Genomic DNA, 25,688 nt, shown 5'->3' with positions numbered 1-25,688 from the left:
ATTATTAAAAAAAAAAAAAAAAAAAAATAAGTAACACAGCAGAAAAATTTTTGTTGTTTTAACTGCATTAGATGCCGCAGATAAACATTAAGTAAAACTGCTTTAATTTACATCAAAAAACATTGAAAAATGTGAAATTCATAATAGTCGAAAATTTCAGTGCGCACTAATTGGGTCATTTACCCGTATAGCAAGGGATTAGATGTATAAGGTGTCATTTAATTTTTATTTATTCTTTTTCATGTACAATTGATACTGAAGCAAAGCTAGAGTTATACTACGTATATCTAATAACGTGTAACAAATTTTTTTTTTTTTCGAAAAGTTTTTGTGAAAATCAATACAAATAACATTGTCGAACGAAGCTGAGCCATGGTTGTTATATTCTCTTTTAGCTTGTTTTTCTACTCTACTTGTAAACTAATATGCATTGAGTGTTAATAGCTAAGTAACTTGAAACATTTGCAATAGGAAATAGAGTTTTTGCATACTATTAACATTGATTCTAATATGAAGAAAAACATCGGTGAATCAAGTTATACCTTTTAAGGTAACATTTAATTCTTATTTTTTTGTCTCGATTTGAGTTTATATGTCTTTTGAAAAATTGAGAATGAGAAAAACTCTTAAAAAAGAAATAATAAAAAAACAATTTGTTACTATTATAATTAACACAAAATTAACTATTAGATATCTTATTTACAAAATGATTATTATTTTATTGCTTACTATTTATAATATCAGATTTAGATATTTTAAACAAATCAAATTGTATAATCTGTAAATATTTTGAAATAACAATGAATTAATTTTTTCAGGAATCGAATGCTTCATTTACATTTATTGAGATTTGGAATTGACACTAACCAATGGTTAATTAAAATGATGTGTGGAAGCATAGAAATACGTACTGTTTACGTTGGACATAGACAAGCACGAGCTGTTATCATTTCGAGATTGAGTTGCGAAAGAGCAGGAACTAGGTAATTTTAAAGGGAATATTACATTGTAAACTAAGTTCACTTCACTCTTAAAGCCTTCATACCTTAAGAGAATATGTAATACTGTAATTATGAGACTAGCAATCAATGTAAAAAAAAAAGAGAGTTGTGAAATTGTAGGCAACCTTTCCTGTTTTAGCACTTTCGTACAACTGTATGTACGAATATAATTGAAAAGTGTATTGACCTTTTACTTCTAAAAAAACTAGTAAAAAACATAATAGCTCATTATCCACACTTTTACGCAAAACAACTTAATTTCAGTCACTAAGGTTAAATAACTGATACTTTAGAAATTATGATGAATAAAGCACGATCTTAAAATTTCTTTTTAACTGTAATCATAAGTTATAACAAAATAAAACAAAGCAACAGACATTTTTTTTCGTAACAAGTTTGACCTTCTACGCCCCTACATGCTATCCTCATTTCATTATTCACCTGTCCATACCCCTTACAAAAAAACATGAAATTGTTGTTTTTCCTGTTTTAAAAAAAAATAGTTTGTTTTAAAAAACTCTCTCTTATTTGTAGTAAGCTTCTGAGGCTCTCTTTTTTTCTGCACACTTTCTAAAAACTTACGAATATTGTTATAAGTAATAAAAATTGAACATTAAATCAAAATTTCTTTTCCGAGCTAATTTAAATATGAAAACACTAAGTTTCTATTTAGTGCATGTCATTCAATAGTATCTACAATAATATATAATAAGGTTAGTTTTTTAATGTATACAAATTTCGAAGATCTTACGTTAGTATTATAAAAATAATATGATACTGTAATTCATGATTCATGAATATTTCTGAGGTCGAATCAAAAGTTGTAAGCTTTGTTCTAAAGGAACTTTCTGTGCTTCAGGCCCATTAAGACTGTGTGTCGAATTGGTGAATTTTTAATAGCAATTTTCTGAAAAATAAAGCCATTGACCCTAGTATTTTTTTGTAGTAAATTTTTTAGACGCACTTTATTTGCATAATTTCGAAATTTCAAAAATTTTTATCATTCCAGTAAAAATCATCCGAGCCACCTTGATTATATTTCAAAAATTTTTTTTTTACACGTTTACATTTGCCTTCAAGCATATATCTTCTTCATCACTGCTGCATGTTTTATTTTTATTGAATTTCTGTGCATAGAAATAAGGAGTCTGAAATTCCATATTTTATATTTTTTTAATAATGATAACTTTTGAATAAATTTTACTGCAAGAGAGTCACCCCTTATCTTACCCCTTCTTCTTCCTTTACTGTTAATTCTAACTGTTCTAACGGTACACGATACATATATTAACACTTTAGACACAAGGACCATTGTTTATTACGCTGTGTTTACAGTGGAAAAATTTTCTGGTGGCTGAAAATACTGGTACTGGTAAATGCCAGCTGACCCTAGCATCTTCTAGCATAATTTCAAGTTTTAAGAAAATTCCTTAGACTCTAGGCTAGCTGAACATATCCAAAATCAGTGACTACCAACCTCGGCTATCCTTGACTAGCATCGGGCCCCATCATGAAAGACAAAACGTTAGTGTACCTTAGCGTTGCCTGGCAAACTATGTTTAAGAAGTAAATTCATATGTATATTTTTAGTATATTCTGACAACATGAAGCTTTCACTTGACTACCGTGTATAAATTATACGTGTCTTAAGATCCTTGAGCTTGATGCCCCTTGACGTGCCCCTGTATACAGGCTACGTGTACTGATTAAATTAAATTAAACCATGTAGATGCATTAAAATTGTACTAGCGTATACGAGCGTGACCGAAAAAATAGTTTATCTGAGACTATGCTAGCGCATCTGACAGTGCTCTGGCCTTCGCATACCCTCATAAGCGATAGCGTATGCTAGTATTCCCCGGGCGTGCTCCAATACGCTAGTATTTTTGGGACGCGTTCTTGGTGATGTGAGAGACATCGATAGTTGACTGGCTGGTGCCATAGCACGTGAGGTCTTACAGTGAAAGACAATGTTACTGGATTCTGCTTTACGCACGCACTCTTCTGCGAGGGACAAACTAGGTTGCACTAGAGCACAGTAAATGCGTACGTACGCGTGGAACAATTTTAAGTGGTGCTATGACGTGCCGGAAGTACAGGGACGTGGTAGGTGGCACCAAGGCATGTCTAACGTGAACAGTCGTATGTAATAAAGAATTGATTAGTTAATACTTCTTTAAATATTGAATAGATGCATAACAGTTGGAAAATATTTTTGGTTGTGCTTAGGTATGTCTGTCACATGGTATCACGCATGGGGAATGTTGTTTTTGGCTAGAGAATGTCTGACAAGGAAGTAATTACCGTAGGTAGCTAGGTGCTGCTAGAATTACTGATCATACGCAAACTTGTGGGAAATTAATTTGTGGCCCTATGACGTGCTTGGTACGCATAGCTTATACACAGGTACTCTACAGGTAGTTCAAAATGACACCTGATGTATGCATCGTTGGGAGTTTCAAGTTTAAGGATGCTGGGATACGTATAACTTATACATGGTAGTGTATTGATAGGCTTAAGGTTTTCAAAACATACTTTCCTTACAAAAATCAGGGTTGATTAAAAACGCATACGCAAGTTAAGCAAGTCATCAGCTAAGGCTGTAACGTTTCACCCATGCTATACTCGGGCCTTACACCAGCTCCATATATCATACTCTGCTCGGTTGTATAGGTGTAGTCTAGGGGGTGATCAAGATCGTATGTGCTTTTTCCTAGGACGAGCTAGTTAACATTTCAAGGTTTGATAATATAAATTTACTACTTAATAGTAGGGTTATAGATCAATTAAATATATATTTTAGTGTGAAATCTGAGACAGTTTTTGTCTTTTAGGTGTAACAGAATAAAAAAAGTTGTTTTCGAATGTAAATGTCGAGTGTTGTCATGTTTAAAAGATATTGTTGGTTTTGGTTTTAAAAGACGTTTCGATTGCAACAAACTTAGTTAATTAAATGTCACACTTTTTTTTAACATTAAATTTCTGTTTATATTAGATTACTTTCTGAAGATAATTTATTTCTTTGTGTAAAACTGTTTTTGTAACTTACAAGTAGTTTGCTGCGCAGAACTAAGGCTTACCAACGCACTGGCTTTCACGATGTGGCCCGATGCTAGTCAAGGATAGCCGAGATTGATGGTCACTGATATTGGATGTGCTCAGCCAACCTAGAGTCTAAGGAATTTTCTTAAAACTAAAAATCACGCTAGGTGGTGCTAGGGTTAGCTGGCGTTCAGGAGTTCCAGTATATACTCCACATATTTTCGGCTCCTAGAAAACTTTTCCTCTGTGAACGCAGCTTATCAGCATAACGCGATAAAGTGTTACACTAACCACCTGAGAGCTAACACAGTGATTAGGAAGTATAGAAAAAACCACACAGATGCTTGCGAAGAAATGTCAGAAATAGGTCTATGTAAAAGCCCTTAAAACGGAGAATCCCAACGCTGAATGGTGTCTGCTGTAAACTTAAGAAATATCTTAAATCAATGTCACCCTGTTAGGAGCACTGTTTGATTTTGAGAACATGCCTATCCCAACTATAGTGTTTGGTTTGCAGCTAGTTTAAGGATAAAAACATTTTTCGTACAGGCGAAACTGTCAGAAATGAGGGTTCTAACATTTTGAGGTCCACAAATCAAATTCTCATTATTCTAACAATTTTTAAACCCATATTCGTCTATACAATTGTATGGAAGTTAAAAAAGCGTTTTTTTCAATATCTAATATCTCAACAATAAAAATACCTAGGAGCTTAAAATTCCTACGAAATGTTACTAATGTTAGTATAAATAATTTTTCAAAATTTTAAAATGACTGCTTTTCAACTTTTAGAGTTATTAACGATCAAAACTTTTTTGAAGCTTACTTGCATAATTCATAAAAGTATATCTGATCATTCAGTTTTAAATTGACTCTACTTGAAAATTCGAGAAACTATTTGTGAAAGAATAAACACAAGAGTGAACTTTATACAATAACTGATGAGCCAGATGTAGGGAAAGAGAATAGGAATAGGATAAAAGGCCAAAACGAAGAAGTGATACTAACACTTTTACTTAAAACAAGACAATATCCTTACATTTTTAAACATAGGTATATAATGTAAATCACAACTGTTGGTTCAGCACTTTCATAAATTGACAAAAGCAAACAATGGATCAGATTTGATGTTCAGAGAGCTAGGGTTAAGCTTTATTTTCCAGAAGTACGTTATGTATTAACGTACTAGTTTGATGAGCGATGCGATATATGAGTTTGATAGCATGAATTTTGATAATACTCAATCCAATAACACATTAATTTCGTAACATTAATAAAAAATAAAAAAAATGAATCTGATATATTAAATAACTGACAAAGAGAATTCTTCAATTCTATTGAATTAAACGCATTAGTTGACCAATTAATTGACAGTCAATACAAAAAACAAGAAAAAATTCTCTAACAACGTTTCATCGGCTTCTATTAATTATAGTCAACGTAAAAAATAGCTCTAAGTAATATAATTTTATAAATTGGCTTTCCCAGCTAAGTAGTACTAGTCTTAACCTTTACTACCTTTACCAAGGACTTGAGATCTTAAAAAACTTTAACAATTCTTCTTAAGGACCACTTACCAGGCGCTATAAGTTTTTTTTTAATCAGTACAATGTCTTCTGCTTCTAGAGAACGGCGACGCAACGTCCATATTAATTGAGTTTGCAATTCAGTCTATTAAGGTACTCTGTTAACCATCTTTTCCCAAAACTTTGTACTGCTTAAAACATTAGTCTCCCACGTCGTAATAAAGATAGCTTTTTATAAGTAACATTGACCTCTGAAACAGAGTGTAAAGATTTTAATGTTAAGAAATGTAACGGAGTCAAGGAGCTTTAATCATTATGATTATCAGTCAAGAAGGACAGTGGTCAAGAGTTGAGGTAAGACATAATTATACAAAGAAGTGTTCAAAATTCTTCTACAGTGAGTATCTGGTCACCAACATCCGTATTGGAATAGGCCTGCGTACTCAACTCCTATTTTAGAAAACGCAGGAAACACTCTAGAATGAAGCAGGTCACCCGTAAGCTGCAACTATGTTCGAGACTTAAACTTTCAACACTGAAAATAATGACCTTATTCTGCGCGTATGATTTGTTTACTACAAAAAAAACCAATGTTTTTAACGGATCAAAATAAGTGTCATTTGAAAACCCCTATGAAATGTAATCCTATGAAAGTAATCGATTATAACTTAAAGTATTGGTCCTTTTCAAATAGAATTTATAGGTTTTTACTCTCTTAGCAAAATAGGAAGTTACTTAACTGTCAAGGTTGAGGTGGAGAGTTAAAGCAATACCTAATTTTACACAGAAGCGTTGAAAACTCTACCACAGTTATTATCTGATTACCAACAATGTATTTAATGTAGTATTTAACTGATTTAACAGCTGACTCACAAAGACCGCCGAAATAAAGTGCAGAAGGTGAATTAAAATGCCACTGGGTACCTACATTAGCAAGGTTATATCCAAGAAAACTAAACTGACCTTGAGCTTGCCATATTCTCCTTAGTTCGAAATCTGTTCCTACAATATAGCTACCTTGATCTCTATAGAGATCGGCACACTAAGCATGGTAAGAAACAAATCACTTACAGATAGCAATAAATAATTTGGTAGTATAATCTTCTACAACCTGTAAGTGGATGACCTTTGTAACTATATACACTAACGCGACAATGTAACCTTTTACTTTGATATCCGTACTGGGAGTGGGCCTGCATAATCAATTCCGTAGTCAACTCCGGTTTTTAAAATTGCAGGACTTGGTAAAACTCTAGAACAAGGCAGGTCACTCTATAAGCTGTGACTAAGTTCAAGACTCAAACCTTTGACACTGGAAGCAATGACTATCCTACCCTTACGGCTCGTCTACCACGCACAATCCAATATTTTTGGCGGATTAAAATAAGTGTTATTTGGGCACCCCTGTGCAACGTTATCCTATAAAAGTAGTCGATCAGATGTTAAGTTAAATTATCCTATATAAATAGAGTTAATGGATTATTGGATTTTGGCCCGAGACAGAGTCAGAGGCAGATGCTATTTCAGGTTAAGTTCGTTATTTTGACAAGGCACAGTGAAATCCCATGAAAAATGTCGGTTTTGGTGCGTGAAAATTAACAACAATCAATCGATGGTTCACAAACAAACAAAAATTGATAAATGGGAAATTTTCTGAAATGGGGCTCAAATTTTTACGTTTTATCCTTTTTAGAAATCGGTATGCAAAATGCAAACAATAAGTTGCTATTGAAATTAGCCGTTACAATTCTAAAAAACGTCCGTACATAAGGTTAATAAACGATTAACTAGACTCATCTTTCAAATTTATTAAGTTTACCGACGTAATAGTATGTATATATTTAAAGATAAAGTATATTCAGTATCAAATTCCTTAACTTGAAGTCTTGAATACTCTGGATTTAACTTATACAAAATTTCTGGTTCAGTAAACAATAATCTTTGTTATATTAGTGGGCTTGTCTGGAGGTCACTTTAAGGGTGGTGCCTGGAGTCAATGAAAAACATTTAAAGAATCAGTCCAAAGATGAATGGGTATACCTTTAATTGGACAGAGAGCTTTACTTTTTTTGCTAAAAGCTGAGCTGTACAAAGTTCTTACCGTAGAATACTCAGTATTTTTATGGGGCTGACCTTTGTTTCAACTAACTGGAGAATCACATGTACCTCGCCATTTTGGACTATTCGAACATACTGTACTGCTGCGAATGCTGATTTGGAAGTGTCTACAATACCATGGATCTCAAACGATTGATGACCAGGCATGTAGTGGTTTCAGCGGAGTAAATAGATCTTATTGAATTGGGGGATCTTGTTTAACCATTTCGTCCCAACGGTGACAACAGAGTCCGGCAAAAAGTCATCCCATAATATTTGAGGCAACCAGAGAGATTGAAAAAGAATTCTAGTGACAATCATGATTGGGAAGACCCATCAAAAAAAATCAAATGTTTTCGCAAGCTGAATCAATAAGGATCGGTTTATACAACACTGAAGAAGTGGGCTAATATTGTATTAAAAAAGAAAATTGCCGTTGTTTGGATTCCAATGTAACCCAAGAATGGTGATGAGCTTGCGTTTATTTACAAACTTCTTGGGTTTATCGACATAAAATTTTTTTACAATATCTGTCAAAACCGCCGGAAAACCTACCATACACTTTTTAAGTGGAAAACCACCAAGTTGCGTCAAATCTAACAATTCTTAACATTTTGCTCTAGCTTTTACTAAAAAGTACCCCCTTAGGCAATCATCGACATAAAATGCATGTAAAATAATACAACTAACCTGCGACGTCAAGTATTTTGCAGCAAGTTGTCGAACTATACGAAAGGCTAAATAAAGAGAGCTTACCAAACCATGTATATTTGTGTTGTAAGTAAGTATGTCTTAAGTAAATCAGTACGTCGTATGCACCATCGGATAGCTTGAAAAACTTGGTCATTTGGATTAATAAGAATTTGGTAGAATATCTCCTCAATATCTGCAGTAAAAGTAAATTTATAAAATCATCATTTCAAAATAATTTCAAAAAAATTTGTCAAACAAATAGGACCTGAACGGAGCAAAGAATTCAAAGAAGTTGAATATGGACCCTTGAAAGATTAATTGAAAACTATGCACAGTTTAGAATTAGGAGCATTCATTTTGTAAGCTCCATGATAAATTAAGTTCACTAAGTAACAAACTGCAAGACTCGGATCAGCTAACTCTCTCATACATCCAAGACTCTTATAGTTGCTAATGAATGACTCACAGACCCTGTAGAAATTATGATTTGTTTATAATTTATTTTTGAGTTGCTTAAATACAGCAGAGGCAAACTGAAAGAATTTCTTATGTGAGTCAGTTTGATAAAGGTAATCAAATTGGAACGATAATCTTACAACAAATCGACCATTGGGATGACAATAGTGTGTATCGATGAAATATTTCTTACAACCTAGATCATCGTCATTTAACGTACTTTCAACCAAAGATTCTTCTATTAGCCAAATTTTTTTAACAAAATCTAGTAACTCAGGTTGTTTTGCAATATATGAGACTACGGTTGGGAATTTAGTATTAGCTTGACTGAGTAGAGGTTTATACGAAAAAATTTTGGGTACGACCAGATCCTCTATGGCTGGAGTTGGAGTGAAAATATCGTTGGATAATCTGACTGCAGTTGTCACAGAACTTAAAATTTGATTACCAAAATTAGAGATTGTAGCGTTAATAGCCCATTTTTTTAAATGCAGAAGATCACAGAGAGATCTGTTAATTAAAAAATACTGATAACCCTGTTTTACTAGAGCTCTCACTCTAAGACGAGTACGGAAAAAGTCTGAAACATAAGAATAGCTGTAGGTAAAAGAATACTAGATATCCGAGAGAGATCAAGAGGGTGTGTTAACATGGCAAGAACTGCTCTGGACTTTACAGTTTGGAATAGGCTCCAAATTCTTGTTAGATTCCCTATTAGAATTTTGACGGCTTAGAACTTTACCGGCTGAACCAGATTTAGTTGTGATAAGATCATTATTATACAACAGTGTATGATGTTTTTAAACAAAACATGCAAATTTTCAGTTACACTTCTTTGATTTGTGTTTACCGAAACAGTTAACACAAAGAGATGCTGGAGCTTACAAGATATCTTTGCCAATCTTTATTTGTATAGAAATTAAATTTACTCTAAACTAATGCTATGAAAACATGTTTATCTCCTTTTCTTTGACCTAAGGTAATCAGAAAGTCGAATGGCCCTATAGTTTCCTTTGCTACATGTTTGAGTCCAATTGAATACGCATTTTTCATTGCTTGTCAATTCAGTACAGTATTAGTATAGCAGGTAACAAGACGGCGTCTGTTGTCGAAAAATCTGACTAAAGTGTCTTACGTTTGAATATAATTTTCTTCTGATAATAGCATGTTTTTTATTAGGTCGGATGCGTCACCAGATACATTGGTATGAAAATGTTGGAACTTGGTAACAGTAGGTAGTTCTGCTTTACTAAAATAAAACTCTAAACACTTTCCTCACATTTTTCCAAGCTTTTAAGTTGCCAGAGAAAAATATGAATGTCAACAGAAGGTAACGAGCAATAGTTTAAGGAATTAACTAGGGACTGGTTGCAGATCATTTTAATTAGTGGGGCCCGTATTGAACGATTAAAGAAAATCCTTAAAATCTTTTATAACTGAATAGTATTGATCCTGACCATTATCAAAAACGGTATCTTTGAAATAATTATGGTTTTAGTTTACGGTTTCTTACTGAACATTACTCTCATTGATCTGTTGAAATTGTTTGAATGAGTCCTTGGTATGTTGTATTCTAAATAATGTTCTTTGGTCATTTATGCATGTCGTAATTTCCTAAAATTAGATCAGCTAAATTAGCTTTGCTATTTAATATTACTTTTCAAATTTACTAATTGTACTCAAAATTTACTACATCTTTTATTAATTAATTCAATGCGTATTAACCTAATTCGCATATCAGGTTTACATCTGTACTTATACTGTCTATGTACCACAGTTATTTAAAAAGTCGTATCAAATGAAATACTAAAGAAAAGAAACTGAAATAATGGTAACCCTACCGACTTATTACACTGCTGTACTAAGAGTGTTTTGCATAAAATTAGCAAATTTGTAGAACACACCTATGCGGTTGATGAGAGAAAAATATTTATGTCTACCTTAGTTGAATACTTTGAGTAGACTTTACCTCTGATAAAGGATAAAAACATTAGCTGTTGTAACTTAGATGACAAGGAACGTCAAAAATGTATATCAAGCATCAGTTCAGGAGATTTGTAACACCAACTGTCACAATGGTGGTACGTTGCTCAATGGCGTGTGATGTAAAAAAAGCATCAATTCAATGTAATGACAAGGGGGCCTGAATTATAGTGGTAAGCTTGTACGACAAGCAACAATGGCAAGTTGACGTTGGTAAGTTGTATGTTTAAGCATTCACGTTCATAGCGACAGTAATGACATTTGTAGACCTAATAGGGTGCAGGTACGATGGTGGCCAACAGCAGAGAAGTTGCACAGGCACATCGGCATCTCGCAGCAACAAGAGCGTGCAGACTCGATGGTGGTCCACAGCAGTGACAGCACGACGATGTTAGTTATCCGTAACGTTTTTCAATGAGTATGATTTCCTATGAGCCGCGTTGTTGCCTAAGATTCCTGTCTAATACATAGATGATATTTAAGGCATGAAGACCAGTATGCAATGCAGTACGTGCTTATAAGTTTATTGGATCTGTAACTGATCAGATTTTATTTAGTTATTTGACCAAAGCTTTAGATTCCAATAATATACTGCTTGAAAAATTATTAATGTTAGGGAATGACGGTCAGAACGTATGCAAAACTGTTGAAAATTTATTTGAATAACAACTAAAAGAACTGAATTTCAAGCCATTTATCTATGTAGGCACTTGCAATTCACATATTGTTCACAATGCTTTTAAATACGCTTATGAATGTCTCTTGGTTGATGTGTCTAATTTTATTATAAAGTTATATTATTTTTATCATTATGATGTACGTTAAACAAATTTGAGAAAAATCTAGTTAAAAGTTTAGTTACCAGCTCATAGTTTTATTAAACATATTATTACACGCTGACTAGCATAGGATCATTGTCTGAAAGAGTAGACGGGAAACTTTCTGTGATAGTTAAATACTTTTTAAAAATTTATACCAAGTAAACAATGTAAAACTCAAACTAAACAAAATTATATCGATATCACATCTTACTGAAAAGATGATCTGTTATCAATGACATTAAAATTTGTTACAAATACAGCAAAAATTTCTACTTCAAAATTCACACTTTTTATGCAAAAAAAAGAACTGTTGATTCATCTACTATACACACAACTAAGAATTTTGATACTTAATCTTTTATCACATTTCGTTTAAAAGTCTACTCTAGAATCTGTAACATTCCTCGCTGAAAAAATTTAAGAAATGATGACAAACTTTGATGAACTTTTTAAATTTCAATGATATTAGTATTGGTGAACTGGTTAAAAACATATTTTTAACTTTACAACAAAATCATCACAAGTAAGATTTGTGAAGGATGCTTGTTTATTTTGTACCACTGCTGTTAATTGTATTTTAAAGAAAGTTGTATGTATTAAAACACTTGAGTATTTTCAATGTGTAGCACCTAAAAATTTTGAAAATCCTACAAGTGTTTAGTACATTATAAAAATAGCAAAATTATTACCGTTTATTGTTAACTATTTAAACTAAGGATGTCAACAGAAGTTAGTATAGCAAGACAAAACTGCAAAATTTTTCTTTGGAAAAAAATTTACAAATAGTAATTACTACTTCAGTAAAACTCTAAAGATTCAAAATGCATATGATAATCAACAACTTAAATACAAAGAAATAAAACGAGTCGTAATAAGTACTCTGGCATTCAGTCATGGTAATACGGAAGTAGAAACAGGTTTTTATGTTTTTGGTCAAGTGTTAACTAAGAAAAAAATCAAAATGCCTGAAAAAATATTAAATGCAAAACTAGATACAAAAAATGATCCTAAACAATTTGACTAAAAACATATGAAATTCAAATAACATCCAAATTGTTAAAAAACGCACTTTAGGTGCTCATGTTTTATACTAACTAATCTTGGAAAAACAAAAATTATGAAAACAAGCAAAGCTAAACCAAGAAACTCTTGATGCTGAAAAAAAAATTAAAGTATGAGAAATTTTTGTGAAAAACTTGAAAGTGATAAGAAAAACATTGAATCATTAGAATTTGGATTGAAGGTCACTGAATGAAAACATAAAAGTACATGCAATGATGCTGAGAGTGTGCAACAAGCTTTAAAACATGTAATTCTCAAACTGTTTAAAACATGTAGTTATCAAGAATTAACGAATAGCTTGGATAAAGTGCGTAAGCAAAAAAAGTTTCTAGAAAGGTAGTTGTTAATCTAAATTTAAATATAAGAAACAAAAGTAGCTGTTTATAAAGAAAACAAATCAAGCTGAATGATTGCAATTGAAGTAAAAATATTTTGTTCACTCAAATATCGTTAAAATTAAAAAAAAATTGAATATTGGATGATTATGTATTAATTAAGTAATAAAGATGTAAAATAGAAGTAGTATAGATAAAAATATCTGTTATTTTTTGTTAGCAGTATGGGTTTATGAGTAGGCGATTTGGCAAATAAATGTACAACATTCGTAATTTATGATTGAACACAGACACGTTTATTGTTATTATTTTTAGGCTTAACTATCTTTAGTACAGCAGCAAAAACGAATAGAAAAGTTAGGATCAAGTATAAAGGTTATACGAAGACAGAAAGTGCGTGTGCGAACAGACTGACTGACCGCGTGAGAGTGAACAAACTGTAGTTATTTGACGCTAAAGTGCAGCGTCACAGCGTCTCGTCTTCTTGCTGTTGCACATGCGTGATAATTCAGGTACGAGCGCCAACAATACATCTCATATTTTTAAGTGTAGTTTTATTCAATTTACAAAAAATAAGCTTGAAATAAACTTATTAAAAAGTAGTTCAGATTTTACTAACGAATTATTGAGAATTATATTATCGTTCCCTATTTGTCCCTATTTCGATTGTTTGGATGGGGGCTTGGCGACACAGGATAAGGGGGGAACCAGTTCAGTAAGTTGGTGCCACTGCTGAAAGGTGCGAGACGAGTACAAGCTAAAAAGAAACGCTAACCAAGTCAGTTACCGTCAGCACGTCAAACGAGTCAGGCGTTTGAGTTGCTCTGTATAAGACGTGGCTTGAGCGTTTCAACTAAGGGACAGAGTGTGCTGCTCGGTTTCTTTCAAGATTGAAATTATTTCTTCTTTTTAGGTGACTAATCAATAAGTTTTACAAACGTAAAATTACACAAAAAGTGTTAATTGAAGTTAAATTTTTGTATAACTCACTAACTTGTTTTTATGGAGAAAAATAAAGTAGATACATCTTTTAATTGGATGTACCAAGAAAAAGGTGACGAGATCATTTTACCTTTTTTATTCCTGTCAATTCAGTGCTCAACTGAATCACACAGTCTATTACATCAACATTCAAGGATGGTGAGCAATTTCTTCAAGCCGGATCGCACAAGAAAGAGAGAGTGTCCCGTGCTAACGAGCTGGAGCTCTTAGCCAGCCATTTAGAAGCTAAGCCAGTGTACATACGCACCATGGAAAATGAATGTTTTACGTGGTTCATCAAGTAGTGGCTAGGCTGCCATTGTATAGTTCTACGAAAGCGCGAGCGCGTTCCAAATTTTTCACTCTCACGTGAGCTGCGAGAACAGAGCAGAAAGTGTATGTGTAAGGACAGTGTGAGTTTTTCTTTCTCTTTCGTGTGCTGTGAGAAATAAGAAGACTAGTACGCATTCTAAACTTTGTCTTTTTTTTCTCGTGTGCTGTGAAAAGAGAGCAGAAGAAGAAAAAGGTGTGCCGCCACCGGCTTACGTACGCACCAAGGACAAGGAAAATGCCACGTGGCTCAACAAGTAGCAGCTGGCCAGCCATTGTATTATTCCTTGAGAGCGCTTGCACATTCCAAATTTCTCTCTCTCTCTCTCTCTCTCTCTCTCTCTCTCTGTTTTTTTTGTGTGCTGTTAGGGGCATTTCAATATTCTGTTTCCTCCTCTTTTACGTGTTACGAAAAGAGAGCAAAAGTTGTACGTATAAAAATTAGCGAGCCAGATGATTGGCTTCAACAACGCAGATAAATATCAACGAGAAGTCCAACCACCTTCTTCATTATTGATTTTATAATCTATACAATTGGAACTCTCTTCTCTTTTCGACTTTCAAGGAGGTCCACAAACAACAAGAATATTACAACGAGTAGCACCAGTGTTGCGAAGTTCTATTGCAAGATTTTGGATATTTAAATTGATTACAGACATTTCGAACAATTACTTTAATTTTGACATCTTAGAGTATAGGATTCTTTCTCGTTTGAAAGTTGTTAAGACTTTGGATTTTTTTATTTAAGTTTGTACTTCATAATTCATGCGAAATTTTTCTTGCCTCAGAATTTATTTTCAAAATTGTGTATTTACAGCCTTGCTATATTCACTAAAATTTAATTTGTAATGATTATTTAAGTGCGTTATCAAATTTTAAATTGTGAAGCGACTGTTACTTGCACACACTTATAATTTTACTAGTTAATTGATGAAACCGAAAATTGTTGTGATTTTAGAAAAGTGAAGTATATATAGTGAAGTGAAGTTATAAACCTTTTAACAAAGTAATTGATAATGTTCATAAGTTAATGAATTTTCTTTAGTAAGATAGTTGATACATTTTGATAAGGAGAGGAAGAATTAAGTAATAATAAATTTTAATTAGGAATTATTACATTAAATTTTATTACGAAATTATAATACTGATTCATCTTGCTTAATTACAAAATGTTTATTTTAATGAGATTCTAGATTGTTTCATTGGTTGTTTGACTTTTTTATATTAATACAAGATTGGTTAAAACTAATCTAACCCTTGCCTTGCCAAGTCGTTCAAATGAACCTTAGCTTATAAATCTGTTCATAATTAATAATTGAATTATGAGAACAAAAAATTTAGTGATTCTCAAAATTGTTACACTGTTCCAATCCGTTAGTACGCATCCAATAACATATTAAATCATATTTCTAGTTTTCTAGTTAGAAGCCTGAACAGAAATATTGCAGAACTCCAACTGACCTACATCCACACACTTTCATCTGCCATACGAGGACGATGTGCTTAGAGTAGTCTAGATCACTGCTTTGGTACTTCTAATGTCCATTGAAAATGATTGCTAACAAAATCTCGTGATATGACCAACTTGTATGCATAAGTTTTGACTCTTATAATAATTGTAACAACATTTTTTTCTCTATGACTCCTACCATTCAACATATTTCATGAAAACTTAAAATGATATTGACTTTAATTTATTAGCGTACCTTTAGATCGCATACATAAGCCACCATGAGCGCTGGCGTCGATTCACTTATTCCTTTTAACTTTATTTTCGGAGCAAAAAGCAATTTTACTATGTCCAGGTCCATCAGCAGGTTAGTCATTTAAAATAAATACCCTGAAAAAATCAGAAAATTTTAACTTCTTTGCATCTTTCCACAAATTAACATTAATTCAAGCTCTCTTAGATAACTGTACTTCAAACTTTTTTAAAAACTTTTTCCAGCATCCAGGTATGAGTAGACACCAAATTCAATCTTGGTTAAAGTTTGAGGCCTTTCCTAAGTGAAATGGTTTTCATAGTTTATATTATGTTTTCAGCTTTCTTTCAACTGACCGTTGACAGTTTTACATGCGCTAATACTTTTTAATTTTTAGCTACACCATTTTCTAGTGCACTGCTTGCACTTGAGCCTGGAATAAATAAATGGTTTTAATATAAAGAAGTAAGGTACGTAGTATTTTCGAATTTTTTTTAACCACCTGCTTCTTTAACTGCACTAGGTACTCCCTTTCACGCTGAAGTAATAACCTTGTGTGCATTTTTACTTTCAGTATTTATTTTCTATGATGCAGCCTTAATATTTGTACTCAAGGCAGTGTCTGGTTTCTTTCAATTTCTTACACTCATTCTTTATTTACTTATAAGTTGCATAGTACTCGTAACAGCCAGAGTTGCTACTTTTTTTCTCAAATTTTTAACTTATAATCCTTGAAGATATAAGAAAACACTAAAAATACGTTTTCTTTGAATATCAATCAACATTTCTACATCTGTTCATAATAATGATTTTTTTTTTTTTAATGAAATCTGTAAGGATATTTATTTTTGGTCCTCCTTAAGATATAACGTATTTTTTAGTATTAGGAATTCATGTGTACACATGATCCTGGAAAATAATTTCTGCATTATTAAGACTATCTTCTAATCATTAAACAATTTTTTTCAAATCTTTTCCCCTTTATTTTATGAAGATGCATCTAAAATACATAAATTTGAGGTTATGTTTGTATACATACCAACATTTTTCTATTTAGGCACCCTGATGACTTCTTCCGGGACTGTGAGAATGGTTATTTTTTGTTCATCCTGCTTTTCATTGAAGATATGGCGAATTTTGAAATATTTTGTGGTTAAGTCATAATAAATGACCCGTGGAATAAATAATCCTTTTTTTTAAACAAAAACATAATTAGCCCTTTCATGTGTGTTTAATGTTCATGCAATCACATATATGAGTACATTCACACATTTACACGCATCTTACTATATTATGTAGTGATTAAGGTGGAGCTTACCGTGATTCCCCGCAGAGTCCTCTACTGACCCCAAAGACTCCCCACAATGTACGAAAAATTTTGCTTGTTTGCTTCCTTATTTTAGCGAGTCCAGTTTTCCATTCAGACCCCTCAGAGCCCCTACGGTGACCCTACTGAATTTTTATTATTTCTCCTTAGCCTCCCACAGCCACCCCACATGGGTAGTCCACTATGTAAGTTATGCTTTTCTTAACCATAAAGTTATTAGTGCGTTGACTCTTTTATTTTTATTATTATTATTATTATTATTATTATTATTATTACTATTATTATTATCATTATTATTATCGTTATTATTATAATTATACATAAATATGAAAGAATTTATAAAAACATGTCTTGTATGATTTACGTTATAACTTCATACACTAGCCCTATAAATTAGGAAGATGTTTAACTTCTTTGTACCCCATTTCTCATGAAACAATTTGTTTCTGATAAAAAGTTATACTTTAATAATAATTTTTTTTTAGAACCAAGTTCTTTATGTCGCGTTACTCGGGGGGCTGGAATTTTAAAACCGACAGATTTTTTTTTTTTTGGAAACGAAAGTGGTTTCATCCGAAGTCTCTTCCTTTCAAGTTTCCCCCCTTACCCCGTCCCCCTCACCTACTGTTCTCAACACACTTCCCCACTATATATGTATATCTCCCAATCCTGCCGTGTTACTCTTCTGCACACCTTTACCCACCATTTCCCCTCACACTCCCAAGCAATTAATTTTTTAACAATTTCTAATTTTATTTTCCCACAATAATTTTTCTTTGACTTTGAATTTTTTTCTTTTACAATTCTTGAAAAAAAAAAAAAAAAAAAAAAAAAAAACAAAAAAAAAAAAAAAAATATTTTCCACTAAAGAGATTTGAACCCTCGACCTCCTGCACATAAGTCCAGTACCTTACCCACTCTGCTACGAGCGCTGCCGACTAGAGTGACTCGGTTTCTTGTACTCATCGTGTGGTTTGTAACTATAATATTCCATTTTTATATGCATTCGCTGATACTACATTTAATTCATAATAAATTATGTATTTGTGTTCTGAAAAAAAAAAAAAAAAAAAAAAAAAAAAAAAAATTAATTAGCATAAATATGGTTATGTAGATTAACCATAATAATGCGCGTTATGACGCATTAAATATTTGTATTTTATGCATTTGATGCATAAAATACCGACCGATTTTTATTAAACCTTAGGTTTTTTTTGGCATTACAGTAATGCTAATAATTGCTGTTGTTAATAAATTATTTTATGAATAAATTATTAAAAAAAAAAAAAAAAAAGGGAATGAAAAAAAAAAGATTAAATATGAAAATAAGAAAGAAATTAAATAAAGGAAATACAAAAAAATGAAAAAAAATGTAATAAAATAAAATATGAAAAAAAATAAAACAAGAAACGGAAAAAAAAATAAAACAAGAAATAAAGAACAAAATGAAAAAAAATGTAATAAAATAAAATATGAAAAAAAACAAGAAATTAAAAAAAAAATAAAACAATAAATAAGGAAAAAAAAAAAGTAAAATAAAAAAAAACTACAAACCAGGGGGGATAAATGGGTCATGGGACCCACGGTAAGAACGAAGTTCTTTAAACATGAGATGAGTATAGACACAATTTCTCAGGTAACAAGGGGGTCGCCAGACCCACAGGAAGAACGAAGCTCTGTAAAAGTTAGTACTGCATTCATGTTGTTTACTAAAACAAACACTTGAAAAACGAATAAAAAAAAAAAAAAAAAAAGTTCAGTACTCACGATGGTTGAACTTCGTGAGTACTGTATTTATGCACGACGTTCTCACGAAGTTCAACCATCGTGAGTAGTAAACTATTTTTTTATTTTTTTTTTTTTATTCGTTTTTCAAGTGTTTGTTTAAGTAAACAACATGAATGCAGTACTAAAGTTTACAGAGCTTCGTTCTTTCTGTGGGTCTGGCGACCCCCTTGTTACCTGAGAAATTGTGTCCATACTCATCTCATGTTTAAAGAACTTCGTTCTTACCGTGGGTCCCATGACCCATTTATCCCCCCTGGTTTGTTGTTTTTTTTTTTATTTTATTTTTTTTTCTTTATTTCTTGTTTTATTTTTTTGTCAATAAATTGGTTTTACTATCTTTGTATTGATTATTAATTATTAATGAATATTTTCCATTGACGTTTTAATTAAAAATGTACTTTTACACAACATAGTCTGTTTCATAATTATTATCACCTTGAATTTGTGTAAAAATACCATTTTTAGTTTTTAGCATCGTAATAACGCTACATACAATTGTCCGTAGTGAAATCAAGGCTTCTTGAAACATCAATTAAAACTGTTAAAACTTTGTCCTTTCAATTCATTAATTGCCATAGTAAGTTCTTAAACTAAAAGAAAATGCTTTTTGTACAGTAAAAAAGGTAACGATGAAGAAGTACCTATGTTTAAAATTATTTTCAGTACAAAAACTTCATTTCCCAATTTTTTTTTTTCGTTATTTTTGCTTCAATATTATATTTAAATAATTTTGTAATTTTCAGTCATGTACCATTGGACGAACCACAGCATATGCTTTACTATTCATTTACGTAACTATTGCTCTAACTTCAAAATTAAGTTCATCGGGTGGGAGTCCTTCTCGAATAGTATTAAAAAATTTGATTGGGAAATTCATACAAATGTTATAATTTGAACGATCAGATTTATCAACACCTTGGAAGTTGCATGATCTGCGCTTCAGTAATTCAGTATATTCCCTTGTAGTTGATTTAAAATTTTGTTACTTATCATTGATTTACGTTAATTGTCAAATATTTTTGAATATATATTATTAATTCTTTAATGTCTGGGAATTTCAAATAACTTAATTTTTTCTTCCCCAATCTCTGATAACAACTTAGGAAAATTCCCATCTGTTAAGTAAATATTTATAGCTAATTCTAAAACATGAGAAAATCTCTATAAAATGATAATTTAATAGTATCAGGTATTGCCATTTTTCTATTACTGTTGTTTTTGTAACTGAAAGAGTTTGACAGAAATTACATCCTAAAACATTTAGTTTGTTTTTAAAATGTATGTATATGTTACATGGATCACGCAAAGTCCTGTACACTATTTCTTATTAAGGCTTTTCTTAAAATCATTGAAGCCTTATTTTAAATTATTGAAAATACACTCTCTATATTGTCTGACAAATCGTTCTTTTTGAAAGCAATACCGATATTATATCAGTCTAAGCCATTGATCAAATTTTTTTACCTTGAAAAATAAAGCAATAAATCAATATTTTGTACAAAAAAGTTTTTTCCGATCCTTCAGGACCATTAATAGAAAAATGTTTTGGAGCTCCGTAACATTAATTTAAAAAATATTTTTTTGATCATCATATAACTGGAGATACATGGAATTAACATTTGTTCACAAAATGCAATTTCTTCAGTATTTTTATGTGACTTGAAGCAAATTTTGTTTGGAACTGGTAAATTGAATGATATGTGGGATCCCTCTTTCGATTTAAGAATGTAATGTATGTGTAGAAGAGTACTACTTTCTTTATTACCAATAAAATCTTTCGTAAAATATGTTTTGTATTTTTTCCACATGTCATGGCCTTAAAAGTTTTTTGAAATGAAAAACCCCCAAAAACTGTCGTAATTGAAAAGAGAGCATTATTGTGCTAGCTTCTTCAAACATTTTTCAATATAAGTATTATGAGCAGATACACCCATAGCAATTGCAGTATCCTTAAACGTTTTATATTTAATATTGCTGTATGCTTTTGAATCTTCGAATGACGATGCTTCATGCCTTTTATTTAGTAACTTTAAGAAAATCCTCTTATAATTGTTAGGAGGTATTGTATTCAATCTTTCTATTCCTGTATTTTATTACGTTTTTTCTTTTGACACAAACCTTAAGATTATTATTTAAAAAAAGTTTTCTGGAATGTTTCCGTACTTCAACGATTTTGCAAAGTCATTGATTTCATTTAATTGAAAGTAAGCTGTTAAGGGTGTCTGACATTTTTTCAGTGTACTTTGATGGTAGTTTTTGTCGGATGAGTGCCATCGTCTCTGGGGCTATTTTGCGGTTTGAGAGACGTAATGTAGCCATAGAGCGATTGCGCTTACATAGTGAATCCTGCTTTTCTACTGAGGACACACTAGCCTCTTAAAAACGCCTGAGGTAGAAAAAATTCATTTTCTTTAAATATTGATTTTTGGTTATTTTCAAAATGTACGGGTAAATTTATTTCTTTCAACTTCTACCACAGATATGAAACTTCTGCAGTTTCGATGCTTCTTCTATTGGACTGAAATATTTACCATAAACATAGTTTTTAACTTTATCTAAAATTTCATGTTCAAAACTATTAACTCTTTAAATTTTCACAAACGCTCTATTACCACCTTTCTGAATGTAGTGATATAGGTTTGATTTTAATTTAATGCTTTGTATTAAAGCACGGTATAAGACATTCATGTGATACTCATATGACATTATTAAGAATTTGTTATATGGTACAACCATTGAACTATCAACTAGAATTTTGTCTTTATTTTCAGTTTTATAATGATGATTATCCAAAATATTATTTTCCTAACAAACTGTAGGTAACTATTTTTCTTTGACAATTTTACATTAGTGAAAGGTTAAGGAAGGTTTTTGTCACGTTGATTACTACGTTTATCTGTAATCCATATGTAGGTTTATTCAAGTGTGAAGTATGTGGAGTGTGAATTAATGCAAAGAAGCATCATGTACATCATATGGAAGAACATATTAAAAATAAATTTTTTAAGTATTAGCTATGCCCAAAAATGTTTGAGAGACAAACACATTTACATCGACACATATTTATACACAATCCGGAAAATATAAAATATTTTCAGAGTTTGGAAGTGAATTTGCACGCAATATTTAATTGAAAAGACATTAAATAAATGTACATTGAAAAGTAAGTAAATTTAGGAACTACTGTCATATAAATATGTGAAAGAATGCATTTTCATGAAATTTATTAAAAAGATAATTATTATTTGTCCAAATTTGGAACACAATCAGACAGATAAGTTGATTTAAAGGTGAACCATAGACAATTAAAATTTTAATAAAGATTTTTAGAAGAATTAAATTAATATTGAATTATAAAGTTTTGTACCTCGAAATAAAATGAAGTTATAAAAACTACGAAAATTTTTTGACAATTGAATTTATAATTAGCATAATGAGAATAACATCATAATAGTAAGTAATATAATCAAAAACCAAAAAATAACTTTCTGATAAGTTTTGAATTTATAGTTTCAATATATTAATAAGAGATTGGCACGCAAAGCGCGCAGAGAGTAAAGCGCCACTCACATATATATATATACTCGTGGAGATTCGTCCTCCTGCACGCTTTGCCCACCCATTCCCTAATCAGTAGCTGTGTGCTTGAATATAACTATTTTTTTTGTTTTTCAAATAAAGTCAATTTGAACAGCATAGCCTTTAGTACTTGTCATTATTTATTATTTTTTTTGTCTTCAATTATGAGTAATGTGAATCGATCGTTACTTATAAATAGGCATTCATGCAATATTCTTGTAAGTCTTTTATCTCATGTATAAATAATTATGCATCTACAAGATAGCACAAGCTTGCCAAAAATACTCCTAAATATCTTTCGCCCATGATACTATCACCCAGCATATTTTAGCCATCATTATATGCAATTAGCAGAATGGAAACAATCTCTATTATTCTGTATGATGATAATCCAGTCTGGATCTAGGGTATTTGTAAGAATTTGGGTGCGGTTACATGGAACACGTAATCTGCAAGACGGAAACATGCAAGCCTATGAGAGTTGAAGTAAGGCTCACAAGCCGCAATGTAAAAATCTCACTCTCATGAGCTTAAGTAATTTCATAATGTGGATCACGTACTCTATGCAAGGTGTAAGATAAAAAATTACTTACGGTTTACGATCTCTATATAGTTATCTTTTTTTCACACCGCCCAGGAGGCAAATAGATCAATTTTATACTTATCAACAACGAGTGAAAAGAACATCTAATATAGTTATTACTTTATATAAATATTAATAAGTATAAAATCTGAGGCACGTTGACCTCTTTTTTGCTTGTATTATTTCCTTCTAATAACAGTTTATTCATACTTTTATACATCTGCTAACACTTTTTTTATTTTTTATTTAAAAATCTATCTGTCTTAAACCTATTACTTTTTGTGTGTACAAATGAAAAAACGACTATATGATACGTAAAAGTTATAATTTTATATTGTGCATAACTCTTATTTTTATCAGATAAAATTTTTAGTACAAAATCTTATGATTTAATTATTTCAAGTTATGTTTTCTAATACATATACGAAGTAATCACAAAAATAAACTAATTTTGCTAAAGAACATTTAAAGAACAATCTTATTTAGTGGAATGTTGTAGTGATTCTGAAACAAAATTCTCACACAAAGGATTTTTAACAAAATTGTAACATAATAAAACATTAACATATCATATGCTACTACAAGATAATTTTGTTTCAATTTATGTGATAACTTCCAATTCGTTAATTTTTTTTTCCTTTTCAGATTGTATACTTTCTCCTATCAAAAATTTTTTCCTAAATAACATTTTCTAGTTCCAAATTATTTTCACGTTCAATTTGCATAAATATTCCTTTTTTAGTTTTGCATCTTGATAACGATACGTATAGTCCTATATGAAAAAATTAAGGCTTTTTTAGTATATACCGACTTTGTCGAAACTTTCCCCTTAAGATTTGTTAATTGTCATAGCGAATGCCAAGACTAAAGGAAATTACTTCCTGTAAAGTATGAAAGGTAATGACAAGGTATTACCTGTAATTAAAGTGTTTTGGGTGAAGATACTCTGTTTCCAAGTTTTTCTCCTATTATAATTTCGGCTTTAATATTATACTTAGATAATTTCCTAACTTTTCATCGTATGCCGTTGCATAAACCGTCAGCTATACACAAATTTCTTATTAACATAACTATTGTTCCGACTTTTAAATTTAGTTTAAGTGGTGGCAAACCTTCACGAATATTGTTTAATATTTTAATAGGAAAATTTATGTAAATGTTATCATCCGATTTATCGACACCTCTGTACGTGGCATGATCCATGCTATAATAAGTTGTAGTTTCTTTTATTAGATTTCAAGTTTTGTGATTGAAAAAAATAGTGTACTTATTATGAGAAGTCAGAATAACACTTAATAATAAATATTGGTCATTTTTACTAAATATTTTTATACATACATCATTGACGTTCCATTTTTCAAGAATGATCAGTGATTTTTTTTTTTTACTCCAATTTCTAATAATAATTTACAAAAACTCTTAATAAACAAACGAATGCTTGTACTCAATTTAAAAATATGAAAAGTACTTTAAAGAAATGATGACTTTACAGTTTCTGATACAATCATACTTCTATTACCATTTTTTATAACAGGAAGTGTTTGAGGGAAATCTCCTCCCACAAGTATTAGTTTACTACCAAAATGTATGTGTGTATTGCATGTATCACGCAGAATTCCGTCTACTATCTTTAAAGCTTTTTTTCGGAATCACAGAAGCCTTATTGCAAATTATCAAATCGATTCCACGTCATTTTTTTTTTTCAGATTTAAATTAAAAAAATGCAGTCTCAATATTATTTAAATCTAAAGGTAAGTAAAAAGTTCTATAATTGGTCATACCTCTTGGTAGTAGTACTGACGCAATGCCAGTCTATGACATTGACAGAATTTTTTTTTGTAATATGAAGTAATAAATTAATGTTTTATATAAAAAGGTTTTTCCTCATCCTTCAGGACCATCTATAAAATAAATCTGTTTAACGTTTTTACACTCAACATAGTTTTTTATTTAATCTAGAATTTAATCACCAGAATTGCTTAATCTTTTAATTTAAATAAAAGCTCTGTCACCACCATTATGAATGCAGTCGTATATGTATTTTATGCTTTGAATAGATGCATAATATTCAACGTTTATGTGGCATCTTCATTTTATTAATAAAATTTTATGCATACGGTATAATCACTGAATTGTAACAGTAATTTTTTATTTATTTTTAGTCTTATGTACATGATTATCCAAAATATTATTTTTTTTGATACATTTGGGATAGCCATTTTTAACGATGTTATATTAGCAAATGGTTTAAGAAAATTTTTGATACATTTTTCATTGGATGTATTTTAAAATGGGCTTGTTTCATTGCCAGGACCATCTTAATATCCAATTTTGCACGCTTCTAACTGTTTGACGGTATTACAGTTGATGTTATTTTATTA

General features: G+C 31.1%; 1 protein-coding gene across 2 annotated transcripts in view; it reads left to right on the top strand.

Moving 5' to 3' along the window:
• Positions 1-25,688, top strand: part of Synj (synaptojanin) — a 506,691-nt gene that overhangs the window by 317,609 nt on the left and 163,394 nt on the right. For both annotated transcript variants that reach the window (XM_023391789.2, XM_023391788.2), the window contains exon 3: positions 819-983. In XM_023391789.2, the coding sequence (XP_023247557.2) occupies positions 819-983 (165 nt within the window). The remainder of the gene's footprint in view (positions 1-818; positions 984-25,688) is intronic.

Source organism: Copidosoma floridanum, unplaced genomic scaffold (genome assembly GCF_036245765.1).
Source record: "Copidosoma floridanum isolate Cflo_tuat_1 unplaced genomic scaffold, Cflo_Japanese_pri ptg000016l, whole genome shotgun sequence".
Classification (NCBI taxonomy): domain Eukaryota; kingdom Metazoa; phylum Arthropoda; class Insecta; order Hymenoptera; family Encyrtidae; genus Copidosoma; species Copidosoma floridanum.
Note: the sequence above shows the minus strand (reverse complement) of the source record. Positions and strands in the feature narration are given on the sequence as shown.